Below are 13,270 nucleotides of genomic sequence, written 5' to 3' on the forward strand. Positions count from 1 at the left end.
TCAGCACCATATCTAAAGCTTATGGGAGAGTGACACTGCAGCTGGACAGCCTGAATGAGGATGAACTGGAGGAAAAAGGAGAGCACGTCAGAGCTTTCCCCATGATTCAAGTGGCTGGGCCGAACGGAACTGTGATGGTCTCTCGACCACGGAATTAGAAGGACTTGAAAGAGGCTATGACACACGTGCCTCACCCCAAAGACTCTGGAGAAAAGTTTGCAAAGGATTTGGACATGTTTTGTCAAGAATTCAGCCCCACCATGCAAAAACTGTAACATTTGCTTATGCTCAAACTGGGGGCAACAGACTGGCACAAGATAAGTCCACATTTCCCTACAGGCAATGCTCAAACGAAGAATGCCGACTGGAATCACGCCAACGACAAGGCATATCGTCAAGCAGTGGAAACACTGTGTCAACGGATCAAGACTGACTTTTCAGTCAGAGTGAACACCACCAAAATCAAGCGGACGAGGCAGAGGACGAAGACAGTCTCAGACTGATCCAGATCTTTGCTTTTACTGCAGGGAGAGGGGACATTGGAAAATTTCACTGTCCACATTTGATCAACCAAACGGCGGCTGGACCAGAGAAAGCTGAGGCAGACTGACAACAGAGACTTTCATTGCAGAAGCTGGAGAAGGAGGGGGGAGTCAGGAGCAAAGTCCACCAAGGCCACGCAGCACAAACACATTTTCTCTAAAAAGCTCACTGCAATGAAGAAAATATGCTTGCTCATATTTCCACTCTTAGCAATGAAGAAAAATGCTTGCTCTGATACATGATCACATTGGAAGATTAGAAAATTATAAATCTTCTCTCGACAAGAACATAGGCACATATAGTCATCCAAATAAATTAGCTTATAAACAAATGCCACAGATTAGATTATGGGTTAATGGAGTTGAAAGGGCTGGCAACTCAGTAATTAGAATGGATAAAATAGATCCAATTCCAAAATTTAAGTGGAAATTTAGTTTGGTCTTTTTGTTTTTACTGTCAGAGAAAATTTCACTGTACCATTGAGATGTGAGGATAAGAATGGCATAAACTTTAACCATTGTTTTCTACTGTCAGAAAACTGCCCTCAAAATTTGTTTGGAAGAGATTTCACTGGGAAGTGGCCCAGTGTCAAATTCAAACTTTAGCCACAATCTAAAAATCGCAGTTGTATATTTACCAGTGGAAACTGAAAGATGATGAATTATGTGAAAAACTTGTCAATGCTGCAAAAGACAGTTTCACCTAATTCTGAATTATGCCGTTCTCTGATTTACATTGCTCAGCACATACATTGTTTGGAAGAGATTAAATGTTTGTGTAGAAATGGTTTTCATGTATAAACATGATAGTCTGGACAGAAAACAGATGCGCTGTTGCTGTTGATTTGAGAAATGAACAGCAAATGTTTTTGATGTTGTTGATTCTCTTCCACATGTTGCGTTATCCAGAAAGAATAACGAACATTGGGAAGACATTGGTTTATTTGTAACAATTTGTATTTTTCATGTGAATTGGGTGGAGACAGCAGAGGACAATGTCGAATACAATCCAACACTGCCTGCATACCGAATGTGTTTGCACGGGCCTGCTATTAAAGCTGTACGCACAGTCTGCATGATTGATGACACAGAGACCGGTCACTGCTTTCTCTCAGCTTAAGAAGCAGAGTCTCACCCAGCACTGAGAGAAGTCCCTAAGACACTCTGGGCTTTATCTAAATTTGATGTTGGGCTGATTAAAAATTGTGAATCAGTTCAAGTCACTCCAAAGTCTAATTACAGACCCTGTAAACCACAATATCCTCTAAAAAGAGAGGCTATTGAAGGTATAACACCAGTTTTTGAATAATTAAGAGCAGCTGGGGTAATTGTGCACTGTGAAAATTCTCCTGTGCATACACCTATTTTCCCTGTTATAAAGATTAAGAAACATGCGAACAAGACATTGCAAAACTTATAAAACATTTGGCTACTGAGGGTCACAAAGCAAGTTTGTCAAAACTGCAGTGTGTAAAAAGGGAGGTGACATTTTTAGGTCATCATCACTAAAAATGGCAAATCTTAATCTGAGAAACTAAAGGAGACAATTCAAAAGATTCTAAAGCTTATCATGAAAAAGCAACTAATGTCATTTTTGGGCATGTGTTCATATTGTCGAACGTTCATTCCAAATTATGTTAATGAAGAATCGCCCCTGAGTGCTTTGGCTCACGGGAAGGGCTTGCAACCCCATGACAAACTGACCTGGATCCCAGAACCAGAGAAAGCATTTATGAATATATTACTGATAAAAACATCACTAACACTGGGACTCCCAGACCCAGAGAGAAATTTTGTACAAACTGTTGATGAGAGAATGGGTTCATGACTTCTGTTCTGTTACAGGATCATGGGGGAGACCTGTGGCCTATTTTTCGAGTAAGTTTGATCCGGTAGCGGCAGGCATGCCAAAATGCCTGAGAGCTGTTGCATCTGCAGAAAAAGCTATTTTATCTTCAAGGGAAATTGTGGGGTACTCTGATGTGACTTTGCTCGTGCCACGCACGGTCTCTGTGATCCTGTTGGAACAGAAAACATCCCATTTGTCAACCGACAGATGGCTCAGGTACAATGCAATTCAATTCAGAACCATGACCATTTCCATGCCAGGTGCCACGAGGAAGATGGGCAGGCTGGTAAGGGAGGGAGGTGTGACCATGTGCTCATCTTCGGAAGAGTTCGCCAGTAATCATGGATTCCCGGCATTTTCTTTTGGACTGCTGCACCACCCCACGGCCATGGAAGGAGTTGCAGGTGGAAGGGGGATGCATTGGCATAAGTGCCATCTAGTTCTGAGAGAACGAGATAAGGATGGAGGCTTGGAATATTTCCTGGAGTTTTACATCCCACCTAAGGTGAGTGAGATGATTTCTGCTCTTATGTATTGATTAAAAATACAATAAAACGCTAATATTGGGAGATATTATTTTACTTTAAAGGGACTGTTTTGTCTTTGAATAGGTTTTAAAATGTAATATATTCCTCCAATTGAAAACTTGAATTTATAGCAGCCATTACTCCAGTCTTCAGTGTTACGTGATCCTTCAGAAATCACTCTAATATTCAGCATATGCGATTAAGTGCTAAAGAAACATTTCTTCATATTATCAATGTTGAAAACAATTCAACTATTGAACATTAGTCTTGTATATTAATTTAGCTTATAAATCCTTTATATATTTTGATGTTTTTGAATACTTCTAGTCATCCAAGCCCAGAATGATGGTCCCATGTTGCTCTATTATTGTTGTGAGGCCCACTACAGCCACAGAGGTGCCAGACAAAGAGAACACCCTTCTTCTGCAGGTATGTCAGCACATCTCTATTTTTGTATGTAGTAGTGAGTCAAATCTGCAATAATGATGCGAAAACTGTAACTTAACTTTGCTTTACATGTGTAACAAAGATGTTGTTGTCAACTTGTCACTGTCATGTGATGTCTCATTAATGGTTGTACACAAATACAAGGTTTGATGAGCTTTGTTGATAATTATATTTCACCATACAAAGTGTGCTTTGTTAAATATAATTTCTAGATGAATTACAGGATGAAAAATGTATATAGTAAATTAATTAAAATATATTTCATCCCTCATGTTTTAGAAATTAAACATTTTTGGTGGTTAAAAAGCAACATGTTCACCACCACCAAGTATATTTTTATACAAATTTAATAGAAATGTTATATATTTTATTCAAAAATGTGACTGTGCATCACTTTTGCATCCTGTGTTGTAAGACCCTTCTCAAAGATCCATATCATTAAAAAGATGCTGTGTATAAGCAGATCTGATCTGTTTGTGTTTTTCTCAGTTGGAAGGTCAGGTGCAGTACGTGATCGAGACCAGACATGCGTTTCAGATTAGAGCTTGGATTAGGGAAATCAGAAATACCATTTTTTTAAGGTAAGACATTGTGTTTTGAATCATAAAAAAAAAAGTGAAACCACAATGTATATTGAAAGGCTATAATGAGATAATGCTTGCATGCATGGCAATCAAAACTTAGATCTCAAATGCACTCCTTAAACCTTCTCATCAGTGAGAAAGAGGATGTTGAGGGAGTGTGCGGCAGTGCTCTCACCAACCTCAGCAGTACACCAGAATTCAACGACCGCCTGTCTCAAGGTAAGCGTTTGGAGGTGATGTCAGCATTAAAGTGGTCAGCTGCATTCAGGACAGTGTGTGTAATGGGACTTATGCTTGTGTGATGTTTGCCAGTGCTAAAATCAGCCCTCAAATAGAGGGAAGCAATTTTGTGATTGACAAGCATTAAAAACATCTGATCCTGAACTGAAATATTTATATGTAGCAGTAAAAACAAATACAAATATGTACCAGTACCTACAGATGGTGATGTATTTGTTATTTGATGTGTTTTCACTGTAGTGTGTTATGGTGGAGTTGGTGGTTCTCCTCAGCTGGAGCCTCTGCCTCCCGAGTTGCCACCCCATGCCCCTCTTGATGAATCAGACAGTCGACTGCTTGGTGGGGGCGGAGCCAGTCTTAGCACACCTTTTGTAGAAACTTTTGATTCCACAGGTGCTGTGCTACACAACACACACACATGTGCGCGCACACACACACACACACACACATTGGTAGTGACCATGTTGACATCTATTTTACCCTAATCCTGTTTATATTTGAATGCATTTTTTAAAACATTTAATGATTAAATAAGGCACAGACGTCAAAGTTTCAATACAAGTTGCTTATTTAATTTATGTATAAAATAGGAATGTTGAGAAAACAAGTGCAAATAAGATTTCCCATCCCATGTGTTAATTTTTTTTTTTCACAAATATTCATTCGTGCATACATTTCTTATATTTTTTGACATTTCGTAATTCTTAATTAAAATAAATAGATCATCAGATGAAATAACAGACTTCTCTCTGGCAATGTATGCTGTCTGCCTTGTTTTTTTTGTTGTTGTTGTTTTTTCAATATACCTTTTCAATTGGATCTGCTTCACTTGGATCACAACTTTTGTTTTGTTATTGCGAAGTAAATATGCTATGCAATGATATTGATAGCACTTTGTCTTATCTGAACAAATTATTTTGTAACACGGTTCATCTGTTTTTTTTATGCATTAAGACATTAACATAAGTGCCTGTTCTCAAAAATGCTCTACGAGATAAATTGGAAAAAAGCTGTTATAGCTATCAAGGGGAAAACAGCTCCATATTAATGTTTATGTGTTTAGAATGTGATGTCATTAATATCCCATTTGGTGTAATGGGCAGGTATCCCAATACTTTTGTCCATATAGTGTATTGACTGGAATCCCAGCTTCTGACATTAACTCAGAGATCAGAGGTATTCAGTTTGTTCCTTGTTTTCCACAGGATCGTTCCTGTTCTCCGAAGGTTCTGTTTCAGAGACGGTGGAACATCGTCTGAGTGAGTGTCAGTGGTTTCACGGTTCACTCTCCCGTCTTAAGGCAGCCCAGCTTGTGATGGCGGGCGGCATGGCCAGCCATGGAGTGTTCCTTGTAAGGCAGAGTGAGACACAGCATGGGCAGTATGTCCTCACCTTAAACTTCCAGGGCAAAGCAAAGGTAAATGCCAATGTGGGTGATTTATTTATTTACACAACTCTTTAAAAGTTTGAAACGTTTTTTTTATAAAAGTTTGGTGTTAGATGCTCCATTTACTTTTTTAAATATAAAGGTTTTGCTTATTTATGATTATTTTTGTAAAAGTTTGATGTCAGTTTAAAAGTTTGTATATATTTGTATATATATATATATATATATATATATATATATACAGTACAGGTCAAAAGTTTGGAAACATTACTATTTTTAATGTTTTTGAAAGACGTATCTTCTGCTCATCAAGCCTGCATTTATTTGATCAAAAATACAGAAAAAAATGTAATACTGTGATATATTATTACAATTTAAAATAATTGATTTTAAATTTATCATACTTTAAATTATCATTTATTTTTGTGATGCAAAGCTGAATTTTTAGGATCATTATCACATGATCCTTTAGAAATCATTCTAATATGATGATTCATTATCAAAGTTGGAAACAGTTCTGCTGCTTAATATTTTTTCATAACGTGATACATTTTTAGGATACTTTGATGAATAAAAAGTAAAAAAAAAAGAAAAAAAAAAGAAGAAGCTATGTTTTTTAAAATAGAAATATTTTGTAACAACAATATACACTACTGGTCAGTAATTTGGGGTCAGTAATCTTTTTTCTTTCTTTTTTAAATAAAATCAATACTTTTATTCAGCAAGGATGTGTTAAATTTATAAAAAGTGATAGTAACGAAGATTTATATTATTAGAATTTTTTTTTTTTTTTTTGAATAAATGCAGTTCTTTTTAACCTTTTATTCATCAAATATATTAGACAGCAGAACTGTTTCCAACACTCATAATAAATCAGAATATTAGAATGATTTCTAAATGATCATGTGATAGACTGGATGTTACATGTGACACTGAAGGCTGGAGTAATGATGCTGAAAATTCAGCTTTGCATAACAGCAATAAATTATTTTTTTTAAAGTATATTCAAATAGAAAACTATTATTTTAAGTTGTAATAATATTTCACAATATTACTGTGTTTTTTCTGTATTTTGATCAAATAAATGCAGGCTTGATGAGCAGAAGAGACTTCTTTCAAAAACATTAAAAATAGTAATGTTTCCAAACTTTTGATCTGTACTGTATATATGAAATTGTTACTTTCAAACACTTTTGAGTGGTAGTGTGCAGCTGATGAGTAGTATCAGTATGTGTTTGTCTCAAAACCACATTTATCTTCCTTCTGTTCTGGCATCTTCCTCTCAGCACTTGCTCTTCTCCTTCAATGAGGATGGACAGTGTTGTGTGAAGCATCTCTGGTTCCAGTCCATTTTTGACATGTTGGAGCATTTCCGTGTGCACCCCATTCCCTTTAAGTCTAGGTGCGCCTCTGATGTCATCCTCATCGGTTTTGTGAGGGCCACGAATGTCCGGAAACAAGGTATGGAAGGCTGGGCTCGACTTTAAGGCATGCGGGTTTACAACAGAGCCTAGATAACAGGGAAATGCTGCATTTTTAGATGCCAGAGAATTTTTGAGTGCACAGCAGGTGAAGTGATCACAGGTGCTATTTGCATCTCCCTCAGAACAGCTGAATTAATATAAATACACTTTCTATATTTCTGAGAAAAAATGTAAAGGGTCATGAACTGCCTTTTTAATTCTGCACTATTCTCTGAGGTCCTTTCATAATGTTATCCAGATTTTTAGATCAAAGACATTCATATCACATCAACACTCAGCAGACAAAGCAATAAAGACCACATAATAAAAACAGTTAATCCATTATAGTCGGCACAGCATTGTCTTTTATTTTCCATCTTTATATAAATCCTGTGTCGTATTATGCCATGTTTGTAAACGATGATCCTGTAACAGAACAGAAGTCAGAAACCCATTCTCTCATCAACAGTTTGTACAAAATTTCTCTCTGGGTCTGGGAGTCCCAGTGTTGGTGATGTTTGTAGAAATAATATATTCTTAAATGCTTTCTCTGCTTCTGGGATCCAGGTCAGTTTGTCATGGGGTTGCAAGCCCTTCCCGTGAGCCAAAGCACTCAGGGGCGATTCTTTGATAACATAATTTGGAATGAATGTTCGACAATATGAACACATGCCCAAAAATGACATTATTTGCTTTTTAGTGACAGGCTTTGGAATCTTTTGAAAGATTTGCCATTTATAGTGATGATGACCTAAAAATGTCACCTCCCTTTTTACAAACTGCAGTATTGACAAACTGGCTTATGACCCTCAGCAGCCAAAAGTTTTAAAAGTTTGACAGTATCTTGTCTGCATGTTTCTTTATCTTTTTAACAGAGAAAATAGGTGTACGCACTAGTGTTGTCACGGTACCAAAATTTTAGTATTCGGTACCGATACCAGTGAAAATCCACGGTTCTCGCTACCAATTTCGGTACCAAAGCAAAACACAAAAATATGCTAATTAAAAAAAACAACACTTTTTATCACTAAAAATAAAACCAATGTCATTCTTTATACTTTACAAAGAATGTATTTACAATTGTGTTGAAAGATTTTCTACAAGTAATATAATTATGAAAAACAGTAAACGAGTTTCCCCCAAATTTAATTTGTCTTTTAATTAATGAAATTTAAACACATTTCATTTTTTGTTAAATAAAGGGGATTTGCTATTAAATTTAAAACATGGAAGAAATTTAAAAACATCAGATGAAATAACAGACTTCTCTCTGGCAATGCATGCTGTCTGCCTTCAATATAACTTTTCAATTGGATCTGCTTCACTTGGATCACAACTTTTGTTTTGTTATTGCGAAGTAAATATGCTACACACTGTTTTGTTCTTTGTTTTTGAAGAGTGATCACTTTTTGATAAATTGACATGGACTGCCATCTTGTGTACAATCACTGGTAATGCACTTTGCACCCATTCTACATGTTAATTTCTAAAATTCTAATTTGCGGATGTGTATGGCTATGTAAAAAAAAAAATGGTTATATATATATATATGTATGAGTGTTGATAGTTAGATGGATAGATAGATCAGTCTGAAAGGTCAAAGTTCACATAATTAAAAGACAGATAGATAGATAGATAGACAGGTAGATAGACACACTGGTGTGTGTGTGTGTGTGTGTGTGTGTTTTATGCATTTTCACATCTACGTGTGTCTATATAATTATATAATTATTACATGCAGTTATTTAACACTGGGATGAATAAATCAAAAATGCTCTTCAAGATAGAATATAAATTAAAGATGCAAAAAAAAAATTTTGAATCAGCCCTGGCCTTTCATGCAGAGCTCACATGTAGAGTGCATCAGAGTTCTGTCAGCATTGTCCCAATCCAAAAACATGCAAGCCACAGGAGATTCAAGTGAAATACAATTAAAACTTTTTATTTTGACAGTCATGCCAGTCAGTCAAGTCAGTACAGGAGAAGCTGCTGTTGGACAGGGAGCGCAGTCAGTGCCGACAGTGAGGCCTCAGCGCAATGACTCTGGGCAGTCTGTGAAACAAGAAATGGCTCGGTAGGATACATTGGTCGTTTGTCTGCATTAATTTTGTAATTGCACACCCAGTATAGGTACTTTTAGACAAACTAGCCCCCGATTCTAATGTAAGCAAAACATACATAACATAATCAGTCATTGAGAATGTAGATATATTTTAAATGAGGTTGTTATGTGTTGATGGATGATAACATATGAGAATAATAGTTTGCCATCTTATATGTTTAGGTCTTTTCCTGGATTTTTCCGAAAGGAGGCAAGAGGCAAAAAGCGTTTTGCACCATATACACCAACACAACCTGGGAAGAGCTTTTTGGTGAACTTTTTTCTTCTTGAAAAGCAACGTGAAAAAACACCAAATGTAGAAGAGGAACTGCAGCTTATACTGGCTGGCCTTGGAAAACGTTCATTAACCCTTAATGAAAACATCACACATTCAGAGGTATGTAATCATTAATTAACTTCCTTGCCTAAAGTAATATCTAAAGATTAAAAACACCCATCTTACAATTTATATTAATGCTTGATGTAATAAATATTAGTATGGAAAAATAAAAATCATTTTAATACAGTTTTAATCCTGCTTCTGTCATTTTAGTTTTCAGATTTGCTTTTGAGCACATATCCAAGACTGGCAAATATCTTTGGAGGCTGGTTGCTGCATAAGTCCACAGGTTTGTAGGCATATACACTGTATTAATGTCCATGGTTTCAAATTGTGTTTCAATGTACTCCCTAGATGAGTAATTGCTGTATATCCAGATTGACTATATTTAGTATCTACAACTGTTCAATTTTAGGTGGGGATGGGCAGCGGAGATTGGCTGTTATCCCTCCAGATTTAAATGGATACACCGGCCAGCAGCTAAAAGCAGTGAGCTGGAATGGAAAATATACAATGTACATTGCTCCTTTACAAGAAGAACTGGATACAGTTCCTTTACCACCAGAAGCAAAGGAATTTGAGAAGATGCCTAAAGCTCAGTGTACAACCTGCAAGAAAATGGTTCCGCTTCAGATTCTTCCAGGACACATAAAGGAATGCAAGAAACAACTTGTAGATTTGTATGATTCTGATGAAGAAGTATGTTAAAGCTTGTTCTTTTAGGCATTATTTCAGGATTTATTGGATTGAAAAATTACATGTTTTTATTGTGTACTGCGCTGAAAAGTGTTGTTATTGTGTTTCATCCCCAGGAAAGCTGCAAGGAAGAAGATGAATGCTCAGCTGCCCTTTGCTACGAGAAAAGCAAGGTAAGATACTTTTTTTAAGTTTCATTTACAAATGCCATTTATTAGCACTCACAAATATATGTAAAAACAGCATTGTAACTTGTAATTGGTCTTTTCCCAGGTATTTTCTTTGCACCAATTGCAGGTCATGGTGTTATACATGTCACTTTGCTGGGGCTATAAATTAGGCTCTACAAGTGTTGTTTAAGTTTCTTTAGCTTCAGTATGTTTTCTTATATTTCAGGAGAAGTGTGATGCTTAATTCACATGCATTGTAAATTCATTTGTTAGACAGCTGAGTGTCCTGTGTGCAGTAATGCATTTCATCCTGAAATCATTGAGTTCCATGCAGCCAGTTGCGGATTACGGTAATGTTGGTTTCAGTGCTACTTTTTTATGTTGAATGTTGATTTGACAATAAATAAGATGTAAGGAGATTTCTTGCCAAATCTTTACATTTTAAATGTAATTATTTATTGTTAATTCAGGACAATCTGTTTTCTTTTTTGTGCAGAACTTCAGATGATGATGGCCATGAGTCAAGTGATCCAATCAGTACCTTTCAAAGGTAAAATTGTATATTAGGGAATTATGGTGGTGAATTATGTTATCTGAACAATAAACCTTTAAAGAGATACTGCAGTATCAATTAGCTTTTTCCTGTTGAAAAGTGATGTTATGTGTGGTCATAGAGAAATCTAGTAATTCAGAAACATTGTATGTTTGTGATATTTTGCCCGTTTGGACTTGCATTGAGGCCTCACCTCACTCCTGAGAACGTCACCAGTATAGGAGGATGTGCGAGTATTGTACCAGGCCTAACGACCACCCTGAGAAACAGTAGCAAACACCTATGAAATCATAAAACCACTCATAGATTTAGTTGTGATTCAAATGTTCAATGTCTGGTTTTTTTTTTTTTCAGTTCTGAGGACATTTTAAATTGGATCGGTTATCAAGTTGATGAGACAAACACATTTTCCATCTGTGTGTCGCGAACTGATCTCTACAACAGAGACATGCAACAGTGGCAACGGCAGAAGAGGACCTCACCCAAATGTAGACTTAAGGTCACATTCTTTGCCGAGGCAGGCATTGATACTGGTGCCCTTACCAAAGAATTCCTCACAGGTACAGGTGTATGTCCATATTTGTTAAATCAGACACATATATGTCAACAGGGGGCCTCTGGTGGTGCAATGGGCTCAAATGCTGATTGGATGGAAAAAATTAACATTGAAGAGACCTTTTGAATTTCATGTATTGGTTGTTTTCCAGAAATGCTGGTAGAAATAGAAAAAAGACTCTTTGTTGAAGGTCCAGATAAGAAAGGGAAGAATCCCATTTACTGCCTTAACAGTTTGGACTGTAACTACAGTTTGCAGTACTACTTTAGTTTATATGCAATTGTTTAATTCTTCCATTTATTAGGACTGCAGGAGAAGTCATGGCAGCTAGTCTGGCACAAGGCGGACCTTGCCCTAACTTCCTGCGTGAATGGTGCTTCAAATATCTCTGCTCTGGTGACTCTGACAGCATTCAAGTGTCTGCCAGTGATGTCACAGACTTGGAACTGTCACAGCTAATTGTAAAGGTAAGTCCAATTTTATCACGGTCAATAATAGTATTAACTTCATTATGACATGGATTGCACAAATCTAATGAGTTGTTTGTTTGACCGTAGAGCACATTTATGCAATGAGAACAACTTTCACTTAACACCTATCGATTTTCAGATAAACAGCGCCAGTGATGACAACATCAGCGACCTGATTGGTGACATTGTGACCTGCGGATACACTGGAATCGTGTCTGTGGATAAAAGGGAAAGCATAATAAGGTACTATATTAACATTTTTGGTTTTCATTATGGCAAGGGAGTATTGTACAACAATTTGTGACTTGATTTGGAATTTTTTCTTGCAAAGCTATGTTGTGAAACCACTTTTAAATGTCACCAAATTATAATTTAACATTTATATTTTTTCCTACAGTAAACAGTTTTACCACAAAAGTAGAATCTCCTGATGAAACACTTTTATATTGTCTATTAGAGCTGTTATACTTCACTCCACCATGAGACTCATCCCGATGCTCGACCAGCTCAGAAAAGGCCTGCAGCGCTATGAACTACCAAAGATCATGAAGATCCATCAAGACCTTTGCCAACCACTGTTTGTTACAGGAGAAGATAATAAGGTACATTCTTGTCTCAACCACTCTAACGCCAGACCTGAGTTTGTGGTCAACTTAAGAGGAGAAGAAGTCCCTGTACATCTTGGGGCTTACAGTACCATGGGAGGTTGCCATTGGGGAAGCATATGAATGGAAAAGCCAGAAGTACACAGAGCTAGCAGCCGAGGCAGAACTGTACGGCTGGCATACTCAGGTGTTTCCTGCTGAGGTTGGATGTGGAGAGTTTTTAGTCATTTTAACAACCAGGCTCCTCAAGGATGTGGGGATTCGTTCCAAAAAAGTGCAGATTCTTCATAGGGATTGTAACAACACGTCCTAGTAGCTCGACATGGGTTTCTGGTTGCTTTTAATTAAGCATTTATTTTTTCTGCAAGAATTACTATGTTGAATGCAGACTGAAATGTATTTTTCTTCTTAAAGGTGGATGCAGTCTTCATTTTTGGAGAACAGCCGCCCTGTCTTCAGTGAGATTGGTTCTGCCCAAACACCGCATGGAAACAAACATCATGAACTTTTTCCAGGACTACCTTCAGGAAATTGAGGATTCTGGTGTGTTTTAGCCAATATTGAATAATATAGTAGTAGTAGTAAGCTTTTCTTCTGCTGTCCTGCAGTAATTTTTATACAGCGCAGTGGAAATGGCTAGCTATGAATTTACATACTCCAATAAATTCACAAGCCTTAACGTTTCTTTTGCAGAATCTTGATGTAAAATGTGATATTTAATATTATGACCTCTAGAATAA

General features: G+C 36.8%; 1 protein-coding gene across 3 annotated transcripts; it reads left to right on the forward strand.

Moving 5' to 3' along the window:
* The first annotated feature begins 1,163 nt into the window (after window positions 1–1,163).
* Window positions 1,164–12,536, forward strand: LOC109068506. 3 transcript variants are annotated; one of them, XR_006158934.1, is made up of 19 exons: window positions 1,164–2,896; window positions 3,246–3,347; window positions 3,855–3,946; window positions 4,083–4,168; window positions 4,430–4,582; window positions 5,395–5,606; window positions 6,863–7,037; window positions 8,993–9,113; window positions 9,324–9,537; window positions 9,694–9,769; window positions 9,896–10,179; window positions 10,293–10,349; window positions 10,620–10,696; window positions 10,843–10,896; window positions 11,254–11,459; window positions 11,607–11,660; window positions 11,760–11,922; window positions 12,065–12,168; window positions 12,383–12,536. XR_006158934.1 is itself a non-coding variant. In XM_042753945.1 (17 exons), exons 1-17 carry the CDS (start codon window positions 2,351–2,353, stop codon window positions 11,912–11,914), a joined length of 2,664 nt encoding a protein of 887 aa, XP_042609879.1. In that variant the 5' UTR covers window positions 1,164–2,350; the 3' UTR covers window positions 11,915–12,041. The 3 variants fall into 3 exon arrangements, 1 of the variants encoding a protein (XP_042609879.1); XR_006158935.1 differs by lacking the exon at window positions 11,607–11,660; XM_042753945.1 differs by lacking the exons at window positions 12,065–12,168; window positions 12,383–12,536 and having other exon boundaries at window positions 11,760–12,041.
* Window positions 12,537–13,270: the final 734 nt, after the last annotated feature.

This window comes from Cyprinus carpio, unplaced genomic scaffold (assembly GCF_018340385.1).
Source record: "Cyprinus carpio isolate SPL01 unplaced genomic scaffold, ASM1834038v1 S000000658, whole genome shotgun sequence".
Classification (NCBI taxonomy): domain Eukaryota; kingdom Metazoa; phylum Chordata; class Actinopteri; order Cypriniformes; family Cyprinidae; genus Cyprinus; species Cyprinus carpio.